The sequence below is a fragment of the Xyrauchen texanus genome, chromosome 28 (assembly GCF_025860055.1).
Source record: "Xyrauchen texanus isolate HMW12.3.18 chromosome 28, RBS_HiC_50CHRs, whole genome shotgun sequence".
Taxonomy (NCBI): Eukaryota; Metazoa; Chordata; class Actinopteri; order Cypriniformes; family Catostomidae; genus Xyrauchen; species Xyrauchen texanus.
The window spans coordinates 30,662,822-30,676,555 of NC_068303.1; the positions used below are offsets into that span (position 1 = coordinate 30,662,822).

The 13,734-nt window shown below is 38.3% G+C and overlaps 2 protein-coding genes across 2 annotated transcripts; one reads left to right on the forward strand and one right to left on the reverse strand.

Moving 5' to 3' along the window:
• The first annotated feature begins 805 nt into the window (after nt 1–805).
• LOC127622087 (NF-kappa-B inhibitor alpha-like) lies at nt 806–3,003 on the forward strand. The gene is made up of 6 exons (XM_052096018.1): nt 806–1,068; nt 1,504–1,609; nt 1,704–1,911; nt 2,022–2,110; nt 2,222–2,479; nt 2,573–3,003. Exons 1-6 carry the CDS (start codon nt 854–856, stop codon nt 2,603–2,605), a joined length of 909 nt encoding a protein of 302 aa, XP_051951978.1. The 5' UTR covers nt 806–853; the 3' UTR covers nt 2,606–3,003.
• Nucleotides 3,004–4,322: 1,319 nt separating this feature from the next.
• Nucleotides 4,323–11,339, reverse strand: LOC127622066 (proteasome subunit alpha type-6). The gene is made up of 7 exons (XM_052095988.1): nt 11,162–11,339; nt 10,405–10,499; nt 10,232–10,313; nt 9,958–10,113; nt 7,043–7,221; nt 4,689–4,783; nt 4,323–4,454 (listed from the first exon to the last, which is right to left on the reverse strand). The coding sequence occupies exons 1-7, from the start codon at nt 11,235–11,237 to the stop codon at nt 4,397–4,399; spliced, it is 741 nt and encodes a 246-aa protein (XP_051951948.1). The 5' UTR covers nt 11,238–11,339; the 3' UTR covers nt 4,323–4,396.
• Nucleotides 11,340–13,734: the final 2,395 nt, after the last annotated feature.

Here is a 13,734-nt window from a genome sequence, read left to right on the forward strand (position 1 = left end):
GGTACATTATACACCACACAGGATATCATAGGTCTTTTAACAGAAAAAAAAGTGAAATAAGATGCTTTCCACTGATAGATATCTTGGAAGGGGGAGCCCCAGAAAACATGCAATGGGACTATACTGGATCCCCCTAACCCACTTTCATGCAGAAGATGGAGGGGCCTTCCATGTGGGACTTTAAGATGATGATTACTGCACAATGTAGAATTTTTTTTTTTACTTTTAAGAACTTTGCATTTCAAGGATGTATACATACTGTATGTCAATGTGCACAAATAAATAGTAATAGTTACTACTAATAGTCTTGAACCACTTGACTTGACTAAAAATAATAATAACAATAATAATAATAATAATAATAATAATAATGTGGATGAGTTGCTGAAAAGATGACCTCATGTCTAATAAGAAAATTATTATGAAAAAACAGTGCTATTTCCAGCTGCCTATTTCTAGCACAAAGGTTTTCTTTATTATTCGTGCCCTAGATAGTATGACAGAAAGATATTTCCTGATGCGTTCATTCACGCGCTCTTTTCATTCATGTTTACCATGCGTTTGGTTAACTGCGAGACTATAAGGTACATTTGAATGTGTAATAGGAAAATACATATTTTCATTCTTACTTCGCGGAGTCATCTTGGGGGAAATTCTCTAAATAAAAGCCCGCCACGAGTTCCCCTTTTCTGGGTAAAGTTAAGATAATTTACACATGGAAATTCCCCAATCCAACCATTGAACTGGAGGCGCGTTATAAAAGCCTTTCGCGCCGCCCTCTCGAGCACATTTAACTGCTGACTGCGACACAGCGAGCATCATTCAGTACGCTGCGGATGTAAACAGAGCAACCATGAGTAACTATATGGATATTGATGATATGGATTCGAAAAACAGGAAAACGCAACATTGCGAGGATCGCATCGATAGTGGCGTGGATTCGTTAAAGGAGGACGAGTACAGAAAAATTGTGGAGGATCTGCAGAAGCTGCCAAAGCCATCTGAGTGTGTAAACACAACCGACACCCACGAACCTTGGAAACTAGAATTTACAGAGGATGGAGACACGTAAGTTTAACATTTTATTATCCTTAAGTTTGATAGATGCAAGCATTTATTTAGAAATGTAAGAAAATGCATGCATAAACATGCAAATATGCAGGCATTCGAATATGTTATATGGTATGTGCTAAATTATCGAGAAAAAAAAAAGTTTTAAAGCTAGCACAAAAGTTGGCAAGTAAACAAATATCTGTGAAGTGCATTTTGGCACAAGCTCAAAGTGGGAGGTGCTTAGAAACAAAGTGCGCAGGCAGGAAAGTCCCTGGCGCGCGGCCAATCGCAGACAATGCATCAGATGTGTTAAGCCACACTGGTTGGAAATAACCTTCAAAAATCCATTCTTGCGAAACGCCTGTCTGCCCGTACAGTGTCTTAACCACTTCCTCTGAGTGTTCTTAAAATACTGATTACTAAAAACAACCCTCCTACATTATTTTCCAGGTATCTTCACCTTGCCATCATTCACGAGGCGGAAGATTATGCCATCCAGATCATCAAACAGTGCCAAAATGACTCATTCTTGAACAAACAGAATCACCAAAGACAGGTAATTAACATTTGGAACCTGCATAAAAAAACTACTCGGAGCAGTTTGGTTCTAATTGTTTGATGGCTAATTAATGTCTATTTGTCATGCACAGACTGCACTCCACCTTGCTGCGATCACAGAACAGCCACACATGGTTGAAAGACTGCTAAAGGCCGGCTGTGACCCCCGCCTGGTCGATCAAAATGGAAACACAGCTCTTCACATCGCCTGCAAAAGAGGCTCACTAGCTTGCTTTTCGGTGCTCACTCAGAATCAGACACAGCATCTACGGCCCATTCTCACGTTCCCAAACTACTGTGGTAAGTCAACATCCCACGTGACTTAACATAGTTCCACCTCTAAAGATATATTATTGAGTTTGTGGCATTGAAAAGCAGTTTGTGAAGTATTATCCTCCTTGTTATCATAGGGCACACCTGTCTCCACATAGCAGCCATTCACAATTATCTCTCAATGGTGGAGAAGCTGGTCCAGCTTGGAGCAGACATTAACGCAAAGGTACGGTATACATTCCGATTTCCCTCCATCTTCATTAATGTCTTGTAATTGTATTGGTTTAACACATACGCTTGTAATGAGAACTAACGTGGGCTTCGTTGATGCGTTTAGGAGCAGTGTAGTGGTCGTACGTCACTCCATTTGGCAGTGGACCTACAGAACTTGAATTTGGTCCACACCCTCATTGCACTGGGAGCCGACGTCAACAGTCTCACCTACGGCGGCTACACACCGTACCACCTGACCTTTGGCCGACAGAACAGTGAGATCCAGAGGCAGCTTCATGATCGGACGGCCCAAGAGCTCAGACCAATGCCAGAGAGCGAATCAGAGGAGAGCGATGACGAGCTTTTGTCTGATGAGGATTATGTAAGTTTCACAGAGAATCAATTTTGTTTCTTTAATTTTCTTGTCAATTATTTGGAAAGGTCTTCTAATCATTTTTCTGCTGCTCTTTTGTAGATGTACGATGACATCCAATTCTGTGGGCGATAAACTGACTAGTCCGGACAACATTCTCAGTAATGCAAAGAAACAAGGGCCTATGTGCCGTCTCGGAAGTCCGTGCCAGGGATTTGCAATGTCCCATAAAGCCAGTTCCCCCATAGGGACTCAAGAGTGGCAACGAGCTGCCCACGGGGGACACTATAGTAGTGGTGCTGTTCAACATGGAAAGAGACCCAGGGATCGCTGGATGGAACACCAAATCAATAAAATACTTTTGAAGCTAAAGAAATGAAAACAAAATGTATATTTTGTAAATGTACAGAGCTATATTTGTATTTGTAAATATAAAACACTTGTAAATATTTATAGTCTATATATGACATTATGAAAATATTTTTTACATTAAAAAAAAAAGTGCCTGAAAGAACTTAATTCTGAGTCTGGGTGTTTCTTGTATTAAATGTACTGGGCTGATTTTACAAAGCCTGGAAATTTTTTGTTGTGAAACTTGTGAAAGAACATGTAAACCCCTGTACTGTTGGAATATTAGCCCATTCAGGGGGGAAAAAAGCCCTCAAAGTATACTGTAAATGGTATCATTTCCTTTCTGGAACACATGAGTCACGTAGATGCGTCACTATAATTTGAATAAAATTCCTTGTCTGCTAAAGAGGAGTCATGAATAACTGACTCATGCTTTGTAAGAATTCCCCACAAGAAAGAGAAACCGGCTGTCATGGTGAGGTTCATAATTGTTACGGTCAATGCTAAAATTGCATTCATTGTGTGTAGATCAATAGATCCTCCATTAAAGGCATTTCAATTGAACAAATGAAATGGATTGAGAACCACCTATTCAAAAACTTAGTCTCTTAAAAGTATTTAATCAGATGTTCCTAAAGACCAATGAGACAGAAATTCAGTAATGTAGAGAAATTCCATGGAGTTGTTCTCCTAAAAACGAGTATACCATTTAATCCATTGGAAAGGTTTCATGTGACAGACATCATCATAACTTTATCACCACTTTGGTGAGAGGTGAATTCCAACTTTGCATATATAAGCCGTTTTAACTTACAATCCTATGGGGACTACATATGGTGTACATAAGCATTATATAAGGTGATTTCAGTAGGACCAGTTTGCACAGCAATAATCTATAAATAATATCTGGATTAGATTTACTATAGAAATAATTCCACAAATTATTTATAATATATATATGTTTAATTTTCTCCCCAATTTGGAATTCCCAATTCTTAAAGTCCTCGTGGTGACTAGTCAGTTGCCTCCGCATCTGAGAATGTCAATTAGTGTGAGAATAAGAAAACAAATTAGTGTGGATTTGACCCTAGATTTCACACAACCTTAAAACAGAAGCTTGCTCTATGCATATATATATATATATATGCATTTTTTTTATATACTTATATAAAACTTAACAATGAGGATGAGTCAAATAATCAGGTGCATGAATACATCACAGAAGCATGCGTTTGACTTTCCTTGCATGCTAATACGTATTCAACCCCATCTGACTCAGAATACTTCAGAAGTTCAAAGCTCAGAGAGAATTCTATTAAATGAAAAGTAGGTTTCCAAATGATTTCCCTGTGGTCTAATCAGTTTGGGAAAACACAGTATGCAACGAAAATTAAAGCTGAGCACACCGGGGATTCCCCCTGTATAATATTCATTCCTCACGCTATGAAAAATAGAAGAAAACAAGAGAGAAAAAAACAGGAATCTTAATATAATTTTTCTCAAAATGTCTTTAATGGAACAAGGGGAATTTACATGAGAACAAGGACTCTGAACGGGATTCTTTCTTCGTAGATCTCAGTCCCTCTCAGACAAAGAGACCAAGTGAGTGTCAACCTCCGACTCTGACAGAATCCTGAAACAGAGTAAAATAGCAAGTCTACACTTCAACTGCATAAACCATGAAAAAAATCAATCTGTAAAGCATGAACTAGTGCAGCATAGATCATGCTTACTTACAAATTCAGCATTTCACAAACATCAATACAAAAGTAATCTACTGCATTTGTGGAGGTGCCATATGCAATCTGTGTACAGCAGAGACTGCAGATCTCTCTATGTAAATGAAAACCACTATGCTTACACCCACCTGAATTTCGGATCCTCAGCCGTGATAACGCCTACCTCCAACTCAGATGGCTTGAAATCAATTGCCAGCACAGTTGATAAGCAAGTGATAGCCGTCTGTGGATGTAAATGTTGTGAAAAAATTTGAAAAATGTGCATAATATATTTTCTTGTCAAGAGGTAATTAAGGTTATTAACAGGGTTTTTTTGTTAATTAAATCTGCATTAGTTTACTAAATGTGTTACATGTACATACTGTGTTAAATGTTTAAATATTGTAAACATTTGTAAAATGTAATATGTAAAATAAAATGACTGAGCAAGAGGAAGTTGAGATTTGTATTGCAAAGAATTGGGGGTAAAAAAAGCACTGCTAATGTATATGCATCCTAGTGTGCATAACATTTACTTCCTTACAAAACAAATTACCTTAAACACAGCCAGCCAACATTATTCTATCTACAGAAACAAGCATTCCAATGGTACACTGGCCCCAGAAAGTAATTGTAAACTTAAACCACTCATAAAATGTATGAATGTCATTACATTAGAAAACATAACATCAAACCAAATTGCATTTAAAGTGTCAAGAATAAGTATGTGTACCCTTTGGAATTACCTGCATTTACTTACTGTATTCATTTGTTATAAAATCTGAACTTCATCTAAGTTACAATAATTCACTAACACAAGTTTTAACTAATAGCACAAAAATTAACACATTCTTGTACATACTGAATACATCATTCAAACATTCACAGTGTAGGTTGGAAAAAGTATGTAAACCCTTATGCTAATAACATCAACAAATGCTAATTAGAGTCAGGAGTTGGCAAACCTGACATTCAATTAATTAATGAGATTGGAGGTGTGGGTTAGAGCTAGTCTGACTTATAAAAAGCACTCAAAAATGTTGAGTTTGCTATTCACAAGAAGCATCTGCTGATGTGGACCATGCCTCACAAAAAAAGAGATCTTAGAAGACCTAAGATAAAGAAGAGTGGCTTTGCATAAAGCTGGAAAGGGTTACAAAGTTATCTCGAAGACCTTAGATACTCATCTGTCCACAAATGGAGACAATTTATTACTGTGGCTACTCTCCCTAGAAGTGGCCATTCAGCCAAGATGACTCTTGGCACACTGCAGAATGCTTAATGAGGTAAAGAAAGAAACATAGAGAACCATAGATTGACAGCTGAAGACTTGAAGGAATCATTGGAACTGGTTAACATCTCCATTCATTAGTCTGCTATATGGAAAACATTAAATAGCCATGGTGTTAAGGGCAGGACACCACAAAGTAAGCAAATGCTTTTCAACAAAAGCATTGCTGCACTCCTGAATTTTGCCAAAGACCACCTTAACACTCCACAACACTACTGGAAAAGTGCTTTGTGGATTGGGGAAACTAAGGTTGAACTATTTGTAAAGAACATGCAGAACTAGGTATGGCATAAAATGGCACCTCATACCATCATGGAAAAATCATCCCAATGTTGAAGTACGGTGGAGGGAGCATCATGAATTTTGGCTACTAAGGCCTGGACCGCTTGCCATCATTGAAGGAAAAATTACTTTCCAAGTTTATCAAGATAATTTACAGGATAATATCAGGCTGGCTGTGCACCAGCTGAAGTGGCTGAATCACTAGAAGTTGAGTAAAGCAGCAGGACAATGTCCCCGGCCTAAACATCGAAGTAAAAACAAAACTTAACCTTTTGGAGTGGCACAGTCAGAGTCTAGACCTTAACCCAATAGAGATGCTGTGGAATGACCTCATTAAAGCTGTTTACATCAGACATGCTAAGAATATGTCTGAGCTGAAGCAGTTCTGTAAGGAAAAATGGTTCAAAATTCCTTCTGAACGTTGTGAAGGTCTAATCTGCAGCTTCCGTAAACGCTTTGTTGAGGTTATTGCTGCCAAGGAGGATCGAACAGTAATAGGGTTCGCTTACTTTTTCAGAGCTCGTTTAATGGGATGCGTTTAATAAAGACATGAAATATTATAATAGTTTGTGTGTTGTTAGCTTAAGTACATTGTGTTTGTCTATACTTGTAACTTGAATGAAAATGAGATCATATTTTATGACCGATTAAAGCAGAAAACCAGCTAATTCCAAAGGGTTCACATACTTTTTCTTGCCACTGTATTTTACAAGATACCAGAAAGATAGATAGATTGGGTATTTTTGTCAAATGAGTGGCAAAATGTATAGAAGCAAAACTTTAAAAACGTAATTTTGGCAGCATCTTGCCAAAATTAAATGGGATGAATGGACAAATGTTAGCAGATGGAATTCATTAGATTAAAACAAAGCAAAAAAAAATAAATGAAAGTTAATGTGCTGTTCTGAAGAGAATTGACTGGGATTGTACCTCAACTGTCTGATCAAAGGTCCAATCGAGTTTCTTCTTCACTTTTTTCTCCAGGAAGCTTGTAGCCTCTGTCTGTTTCACACCTGCTGATGTGGCCTTGAACCCACAGTAATAACCTGCTGGGTCACATTTATATACTTGAGGCCCCAGCTCCTCATCCAGACCAATTACAATCATGCCTAGAAAAGAGACAAGCAATAACATGTGTATAAACCTCATACAACTCATTAAACAAGAAATGCAAAAGATCAGTAGGTTTGAGGGACTCAATATTACTGAATCATACAATGATACAAATCCACACAATCTCATGATTAAACAACCATTGTGTAATACTAAAGGAATATGTGACGAGGAGGAGGGCTCGGCCGGGCCGTGATGACACACGCCTAGCGCAGAGTTGTCTAATCAGCGGGAGAGAGATAAGGAGGAGCCGGGACGCCAGTTCAAGAGAGAGACACGCGGCTGCGTAAGGGTGTTTATGTTTTTTTTTTTATGTTGTTTTAAGTTCAGTTACGTCATTAAAATTATGTTGACTCTCCTACCCGTTCCTGCCTCCGCCTTGCCCATCCTGAACCCGTTACATTTGTGCCAAAAGGAGGAGCTTGCTGCCGGCCACCAGGAGGTGGAGGAGCCACTGATGTCTGCCGGGAGGAGGAGGATCCTGCTGCCGTCCATCAGAAGGTGATGACCAGGCAACAGTGTAGGGTAGGTCAGGCCGGAGGTTACCCCGGCCTGATTCTAGAGGTGGAGAAGTGTGACGAGGAGGGGGGTGTGGCCGGTCTGTGATGATGCATGCCTGGCGCTGAGTTGTCTAATCAGTGGATGAGAGATAAGGAGGGGCCGGGATGCCAATTCGAAAGAGAGACGCACGTGTTGTGTGTGTCTTTGTTTTGTTAGCTGCAAAGCAGTTTTATGTTATGTTTGAGTTGTGTTCTGTCATTAAAGTTTACATTGAAAAAAACAGAATAATAAAGAAAAGCAGCCAATAAGTGCCGGGCATAGATGGGATCTCCTTCAATACTGTTTAAAATGTATCCCAGGGTGATTCCTTAAGAAGAAGTTGAAGCATTTGAAGATGCTAAAATATAACAATTTTTATTTATTTTGGATTTTTATAGTCACAACATAATTACCAGTTCCATTTCTGTTATTACACAGTTTAAATTACCAGTTCCATTTCTGTTATTACACAGTTTAATTACCAGTTCCATTTCTGTTATTACACAGTTTAAATTACCAGTTCCATTTCTGTTATTACACAGTTTAAATTACCAGTTCCATTTCTGTTATTACACAGTTTAATTACCAGTTCCATTTCTGTTATTACACAGTTTAAATTACCAGTTCCATTTCTGTTATTACACAGTTTAAATTACCAGTTCCATTTCTGTTATTACACAGTTTAATTACCAGTTCCATTTCTGTTATTACACAGTTTAATTACCAGTTCCATTTCTGTTATTACACAGTTTAATTACCAGTTCCATTTCTGTTATTACATAGTTTAATTACCACTTCCATTTCTGTTATTACATAGTTTAATTACCAGTTCAATTTGTTATTACATAGTTTAAATGACTTTACTATTATTTTAAAATGTGAAAAAAATTAAAATAAAGAAAAAGTGACCCTAAACTTTTGACCGGTAGTGTAAACTCAACTTAAAACAACATAAAACACATATATATATATATATATATATATATTTTATTGTTTTTCTTCTGGACAGTGCAAATTAATTGACATCACTGTGAATGTGCCAGTGTTAGACAAGTGGCTAATTTTCAACTGTTGTCCCTTGGCCAGATGTTAAATTAGCCATACGATAGAGACGCCAGTTGGTGTGTGTGTGTGTGATTATGTTTGTTTTATGTCATTAAAGTAATGTTGACTGTCCTGCCGGTTCCCGCCTCCTCCTTGCCCATCCTGAACCAGTTACATTGGTGCTTAAACCCGGGAGGGAAGAGGGATTTGCTGTCAGAGAGCGCTCGCCGCTGTTGGAGGGTCGCAAATGCGAGGACATATAACTAGTACGTTTCGCCAGGAGGCGGAGAAGCCTGCTGCCATTCACTAGGAGACGGAAAAGCAGCTGCCTAGAGCGGAGGTCCAGTGCCATCACCCGGTGTCGTGGAGCACCGCTGCCCAGCTGGCCAAGGACCAGGCGACAGTGTGTCCGGGGAACGGCGAGCCAGTCTTTCTCGTTCTGTCTCTCCACCTCGCTCTTTTTCTCTCCTTTCCCTCATCTCTCATAGTTTCCCAGGAGGCGGGAAAGGCCGGCAGAAAGGGCAACACACTTTCCACACCTTCACACAGGTCAGGCCGGAGGTTTCCCTGGCCTGAATCTAGAGGCGTAGGAATGTGATGAGGGCATGGCCAGGCCGTGATGACGCACGACTGGCGACGAGTTATACAATCAGTAGGAGAGAGAGACGCACGTGTTGTGTTTGCGTCTTAGTTTTGTTTGCTGCAAAGCACTTTTATGTTATCTTGGAGTTGTGTTCATTAAAATTTACGTTGCTGTTCAGCCGATTCCCGCCTCCTCCTTGCCCATGCTGTGAAACTCATTACAGAATAGTTCACCAAAAAAACGAAAATGTTTTCTGTTATCATTTACTCACCCTCATATTTTTCGAAACTCTACTGGTTGCACTTTTCCATGCAGTTACGAAGAATTACAATTACATTGAGACTTTAATATGTTTCCTCTGTGTTCCATGGAAGAAAGAATGTCATACAGGTTTGGAACAACATAAGAGCGTGGAAATGATGACAAATGAGTAAATCACTTTCATTTTTAGGTGAACTATTCATTTTATAGGAGTATGCTAAGAAATATATGCTTAGCTTACTTGATGCACTTTGCACGTCTGTGTTGTGCTATTGTGTGTGTAAATGGTCAATAGTTTACTTACAGCAGCCGAGCGGTCTCATCTCTGCATTCTGTGTATAAACCTGAGAGATGTCAGCAATCCTTTTACAAAGCATGTCTACTGGGATCTCATAACCATACTTGTACTTCCAGTTTGCTGCCTCGTAGCGAGCTCGCTGCACTTGAGACCTGCTGTCAGCTGAAGGTAACCCATAAGACATCAGTGAGTGCATCAATACCAACAGACATCATGAAGAGTAATTTTATGGAAAAACTGGATGTGACTTTTACAGTTTAAGGTGAAGTCTCTTCTGTACCTGTCATTCCTGACATCACACATCCAATGTTCTCAGTGATTCTGAATAAATGAGTGACAGTAGAAGAATCCAGTAGCTTATCCTGGAAAAAATAGACAATTGCAGTTCATTTGCACCACTAAGAACTGAACTTGCTAATAAAGGTAAAAATGATTTTGAGAGACCAGACTTACTGGGACTTTCTTCTGTGTGACAACTACTGCACAATCTTTTCCCCGAACAGCAACCGATGTCAAACCACCCTGGTTTATGGCCTTGAATGCATATTCTGTAGATATGAAATAAAATTACATCATCATCATGAACACATCCTTCAGTCCAGGGATGGAAAACACATTACAGTTCTTAAGTGTTTTCTTTCTTTCTCTCTCACTCACTCACTCACTCACTCAGACACCTTATTTAATATACTATGATAGCCACTGTACAGTTTTTGTTCTACAGTAAAACTGTGTGAAAATGGTTTTGGTCATCAATGTCGAAATTAAAATGAGATTCAATGCGATTCTAACTGTGGTTACCATGATAAATAAAAGACAGAAATATACACCACTGGTGTAAAATGCGATTTTAACCAACAGCCGTGCCTAGATTATAACAATTTACAGACATTTACAAGATATGCTATGATATCTATAAATTACTGAATTATTATAAATATTAATTTGAATTTTAAACAGTTTATCATTCACTCAACTTTATTTTATTATACATATACATATACACACACACACACACACACACACACACACACATACATATATATAGCTACACACGTAGCTAAACCTAGCTAAAAAAAAAATTATATGACAGAATACTGATAATATTACCCCATAATGATCGCTGCAGAAAGAGACAGTGAATATGAACTGGACTACAGGCTAAATGACTGTGCACTTACTAGCTGTGATTAAAACTCTCCATACTCACCTACTTGATAAAGTCTTCCCTCCGGAGAGAAGATAGTGATGTGACGGTCAAAGCCAGCGCTGGAGCCCCGGGACATTTTTTTAATTATTTTTTTTTATAAGAGATTAAATAAGATTAAAAAGAGAAAACGGTTACAGACTGGACAGGATAGCGACATGCAGAACAAATATGACCCGGATGTAGGAATTGTCTTTCCGGGTGAGCATGAGCGTGTGGGTTTACATGAAGCAAATGACTAAAAAAATGGAAAATGATTAAATTAGCCATCAACGTTGCATGAAGTTTATTAAACAAAAATATTTGCAATTAAATTTTTTATTTTTGGCATGCAACTGAAAATAATTCTAAACGTATTCTATTGAAAATATTATTACATCTGATGTTGGTGTATTTTTTTATATAGGTGGTGTGTTTGATGATTGCAATAATAATATTTAAACAAAAAAATATTGAAACGTTCAATCCAGACAAAAAAGTTTGAACCACTGTGCTACCAGTTTAGAGTGCCAAGATCCTTCCTTGGGCCTTAAAACAATATACCAAGTTCAATTCAAGTTAAGCATTTGAGACATAATGTTGATTACTAAAAATATGAGTTTTGACTTGTCCCTTCTTTTCTTTAAAAAAAAAAAAAAAGCAAAAAATGGTGTTCAGTGAGGCACTTACAATCGATTTGAATGGGGCCAATTTCTGGAGGGTTTAAAAGCAGAAATGTGAAGCTTATCATTTTATGAAAGCACGCATTCATTCTTCTGTTAAAAATCATGAATTATTTGAGCTGTAAAGTTGTTTAAATCGTAATTTTTACAGTCATTTTAGGGTTTGTTAACAATGACATCGTCATGGCAACAAAGTTGTAAAATTGTTTATAACTTTACACAGAAAAGGTTAGCAGGTGATTTTATCACTCTAAAATCATGTTAACACATATTGTTTATGTCTTTACTTTTGAAACAGTGAGTATTTTACGTTCACAAATTGGCCCGGTTCACTTCCATTGTAAGTGTCTCACTGGAACCCAAATATTTTGCTTTTTTTTAAAGAAAAGGTGGGGCAAGTCAAATACGGTTTTTTTGTGGTAATCAACATTATGCCACAAACGGTGCAGATTGATCTGAACTTCTATTGAATCTGAATATTTCTTTAACAATCTCAAATGAAAAAGAAACCACACTTATTTTTTTGTAATTTTATTTTAACTTCTCACAAGTCAGGAAACATCAACTAACAAACAAATCAATGAATTAGAACTGATTGATTAAAGAGGTTGTTAAGTGATTCATAGATGATCCTGTTTGTTCTATGTACTAATTACATGCATTTAGAAGTCAATCCCCACACCAGGGAACAATCAGACTAAACCTATAAACTGTGTTTGCACTAGTAAACTAGATAGACTAGGGAGAAATGCTGTAACATCTGTGTCCCTTTGACTTGTGAAAATAGTCCCCCCCTCCCCTTTTCTCTCCAATTTGGAATGCCCAATTACCAATGCGCTCTTAAGTCCTCGTGGTGGCGGAGTAACACGCCTCAATCCGGGTGGCAGACGACGAATCTCTGTTGCCTCCATGTCTGAGACCGTCAATCCGTGCATCTAATCACGTGGCTCGTTGAGCGTGTTACCTCGGAGACGTAGCATGTGTGGAGGGTTTCCGCTCTTCTCCGCGGCATCCACATGCCCCACCGTGAGTGAGCATTATAGTGACCAGGAGGAGCTTAACCCAACGTGACTCTACCCTTGCTATCAACCGGGCCAATTTGGTTGCTTGGGAGACCTGGCTGGAGTCAGGAGTGACTTGTGAGAACATATTAAAATGTATAAGTAACCATACAGTCAAAAAAAAACACCAAAAAACAAACAAACATTGATAACCTTCCTTTATAGATCCATTTCTAAAATTGATGTTTAAAATGTCCATTTGTAAGTTCATGCATCTAAGAGGTCATATGCATAAGTTTGTGGTCAACTTTTCTTAACCCCAAAGCAGTTACATGGTTTAACTGCCCTGACTTGGTGTTTTCAGAATGTTCTTTATCTAATCTCTTAGAATTCTCTGTTTCACAGGAAATGGCTTAAACCTATCTCTCTCCTCACTTCCTTTAGGTTTTTGTATGTTATGTGAGAAGCATAGTTCATGCAAAGATAGATCATTGCTTTAGGTATAGAGATTAGGAAAAACATATGTGCACAGTCTACTTTTGCTAGAGGGCATCTGTTTATTTACTTCAGTCCAAAAGTTGTCAAGAGAGGGGCTGAGATGGCCTGGCCCACACAATCATGTGCTGTGCCCACCCTGGCAACCACTGTTCCCCTCACCACTGTATTACCCAACCTGGGAGTCCTTTGGCCCACCTTAAATCTTAAGCCTTTTTAGTGTGTGCTACATAATAGGAGTTTTTGTAATCTTAATTGACCATGACATATGGTTGACTTGAGTTTGCAAATCACTTGTTTTAGTAACGTTATTAGTAAAATAGGCTACTGACAGTATGTAACACCACATTGTATGTAATTGACTGAGAAAGAAAATCGAACTATTCCCAAGAGCTACGATTGAGAAAGACACATGTAA

What these genes read in the sequence shown, in the direction of transcription:
- LOC127622087 (XM_052096018.1), top strand. Translation starts at nt 854, where the DNA reads ATGAGTAACTATATGGATATTGATGATATGGATTCGAAAAACAGGAAA. An exon ending in TTTACAGAGGATGGAGACAC is followed by an intron (nt 1,069 to 1,503) that starts GTAAGTTTAACA and finishes ATTATTTTCCAG; the next exon opens with GTATCTTCACCTTGCCATCA. An exon ending in CACGTTCCCAAACTACTGTG is followed by an intron (nt 1,912 to 2,021) that starts GTAAGTCAACAT and finishes TTGTTATCATAG; the next exon opens with GGCACACCTGTCTCCACATA.
- LOC127622066 (XM_052095988.1), bottom strand. Translation starts at nt 11,237, where the DNA reads ATGTCCCGGGGCTCCAGCGCTGGCTTTGACCGTCACATCACTATCTTC. An exon ending in TGTGATGTCAGGAATGACAG is followed by an intron (nt 10,114 to 10,231) that starts GTACAGAAGAGA and finishes GGTTACCTTCAG; the next exon opens with CTGACAGCAGGTCTCAAGTG. An exon ending in GATGAGACCGCTCGGCTGCT is followed by an intron (nt 7,222 to 9,957) that starts GTAAGTAAACTA and finishes TCTCTTTTCTAG; the next exon opens with GCATGATTGTAATTGGTCTG.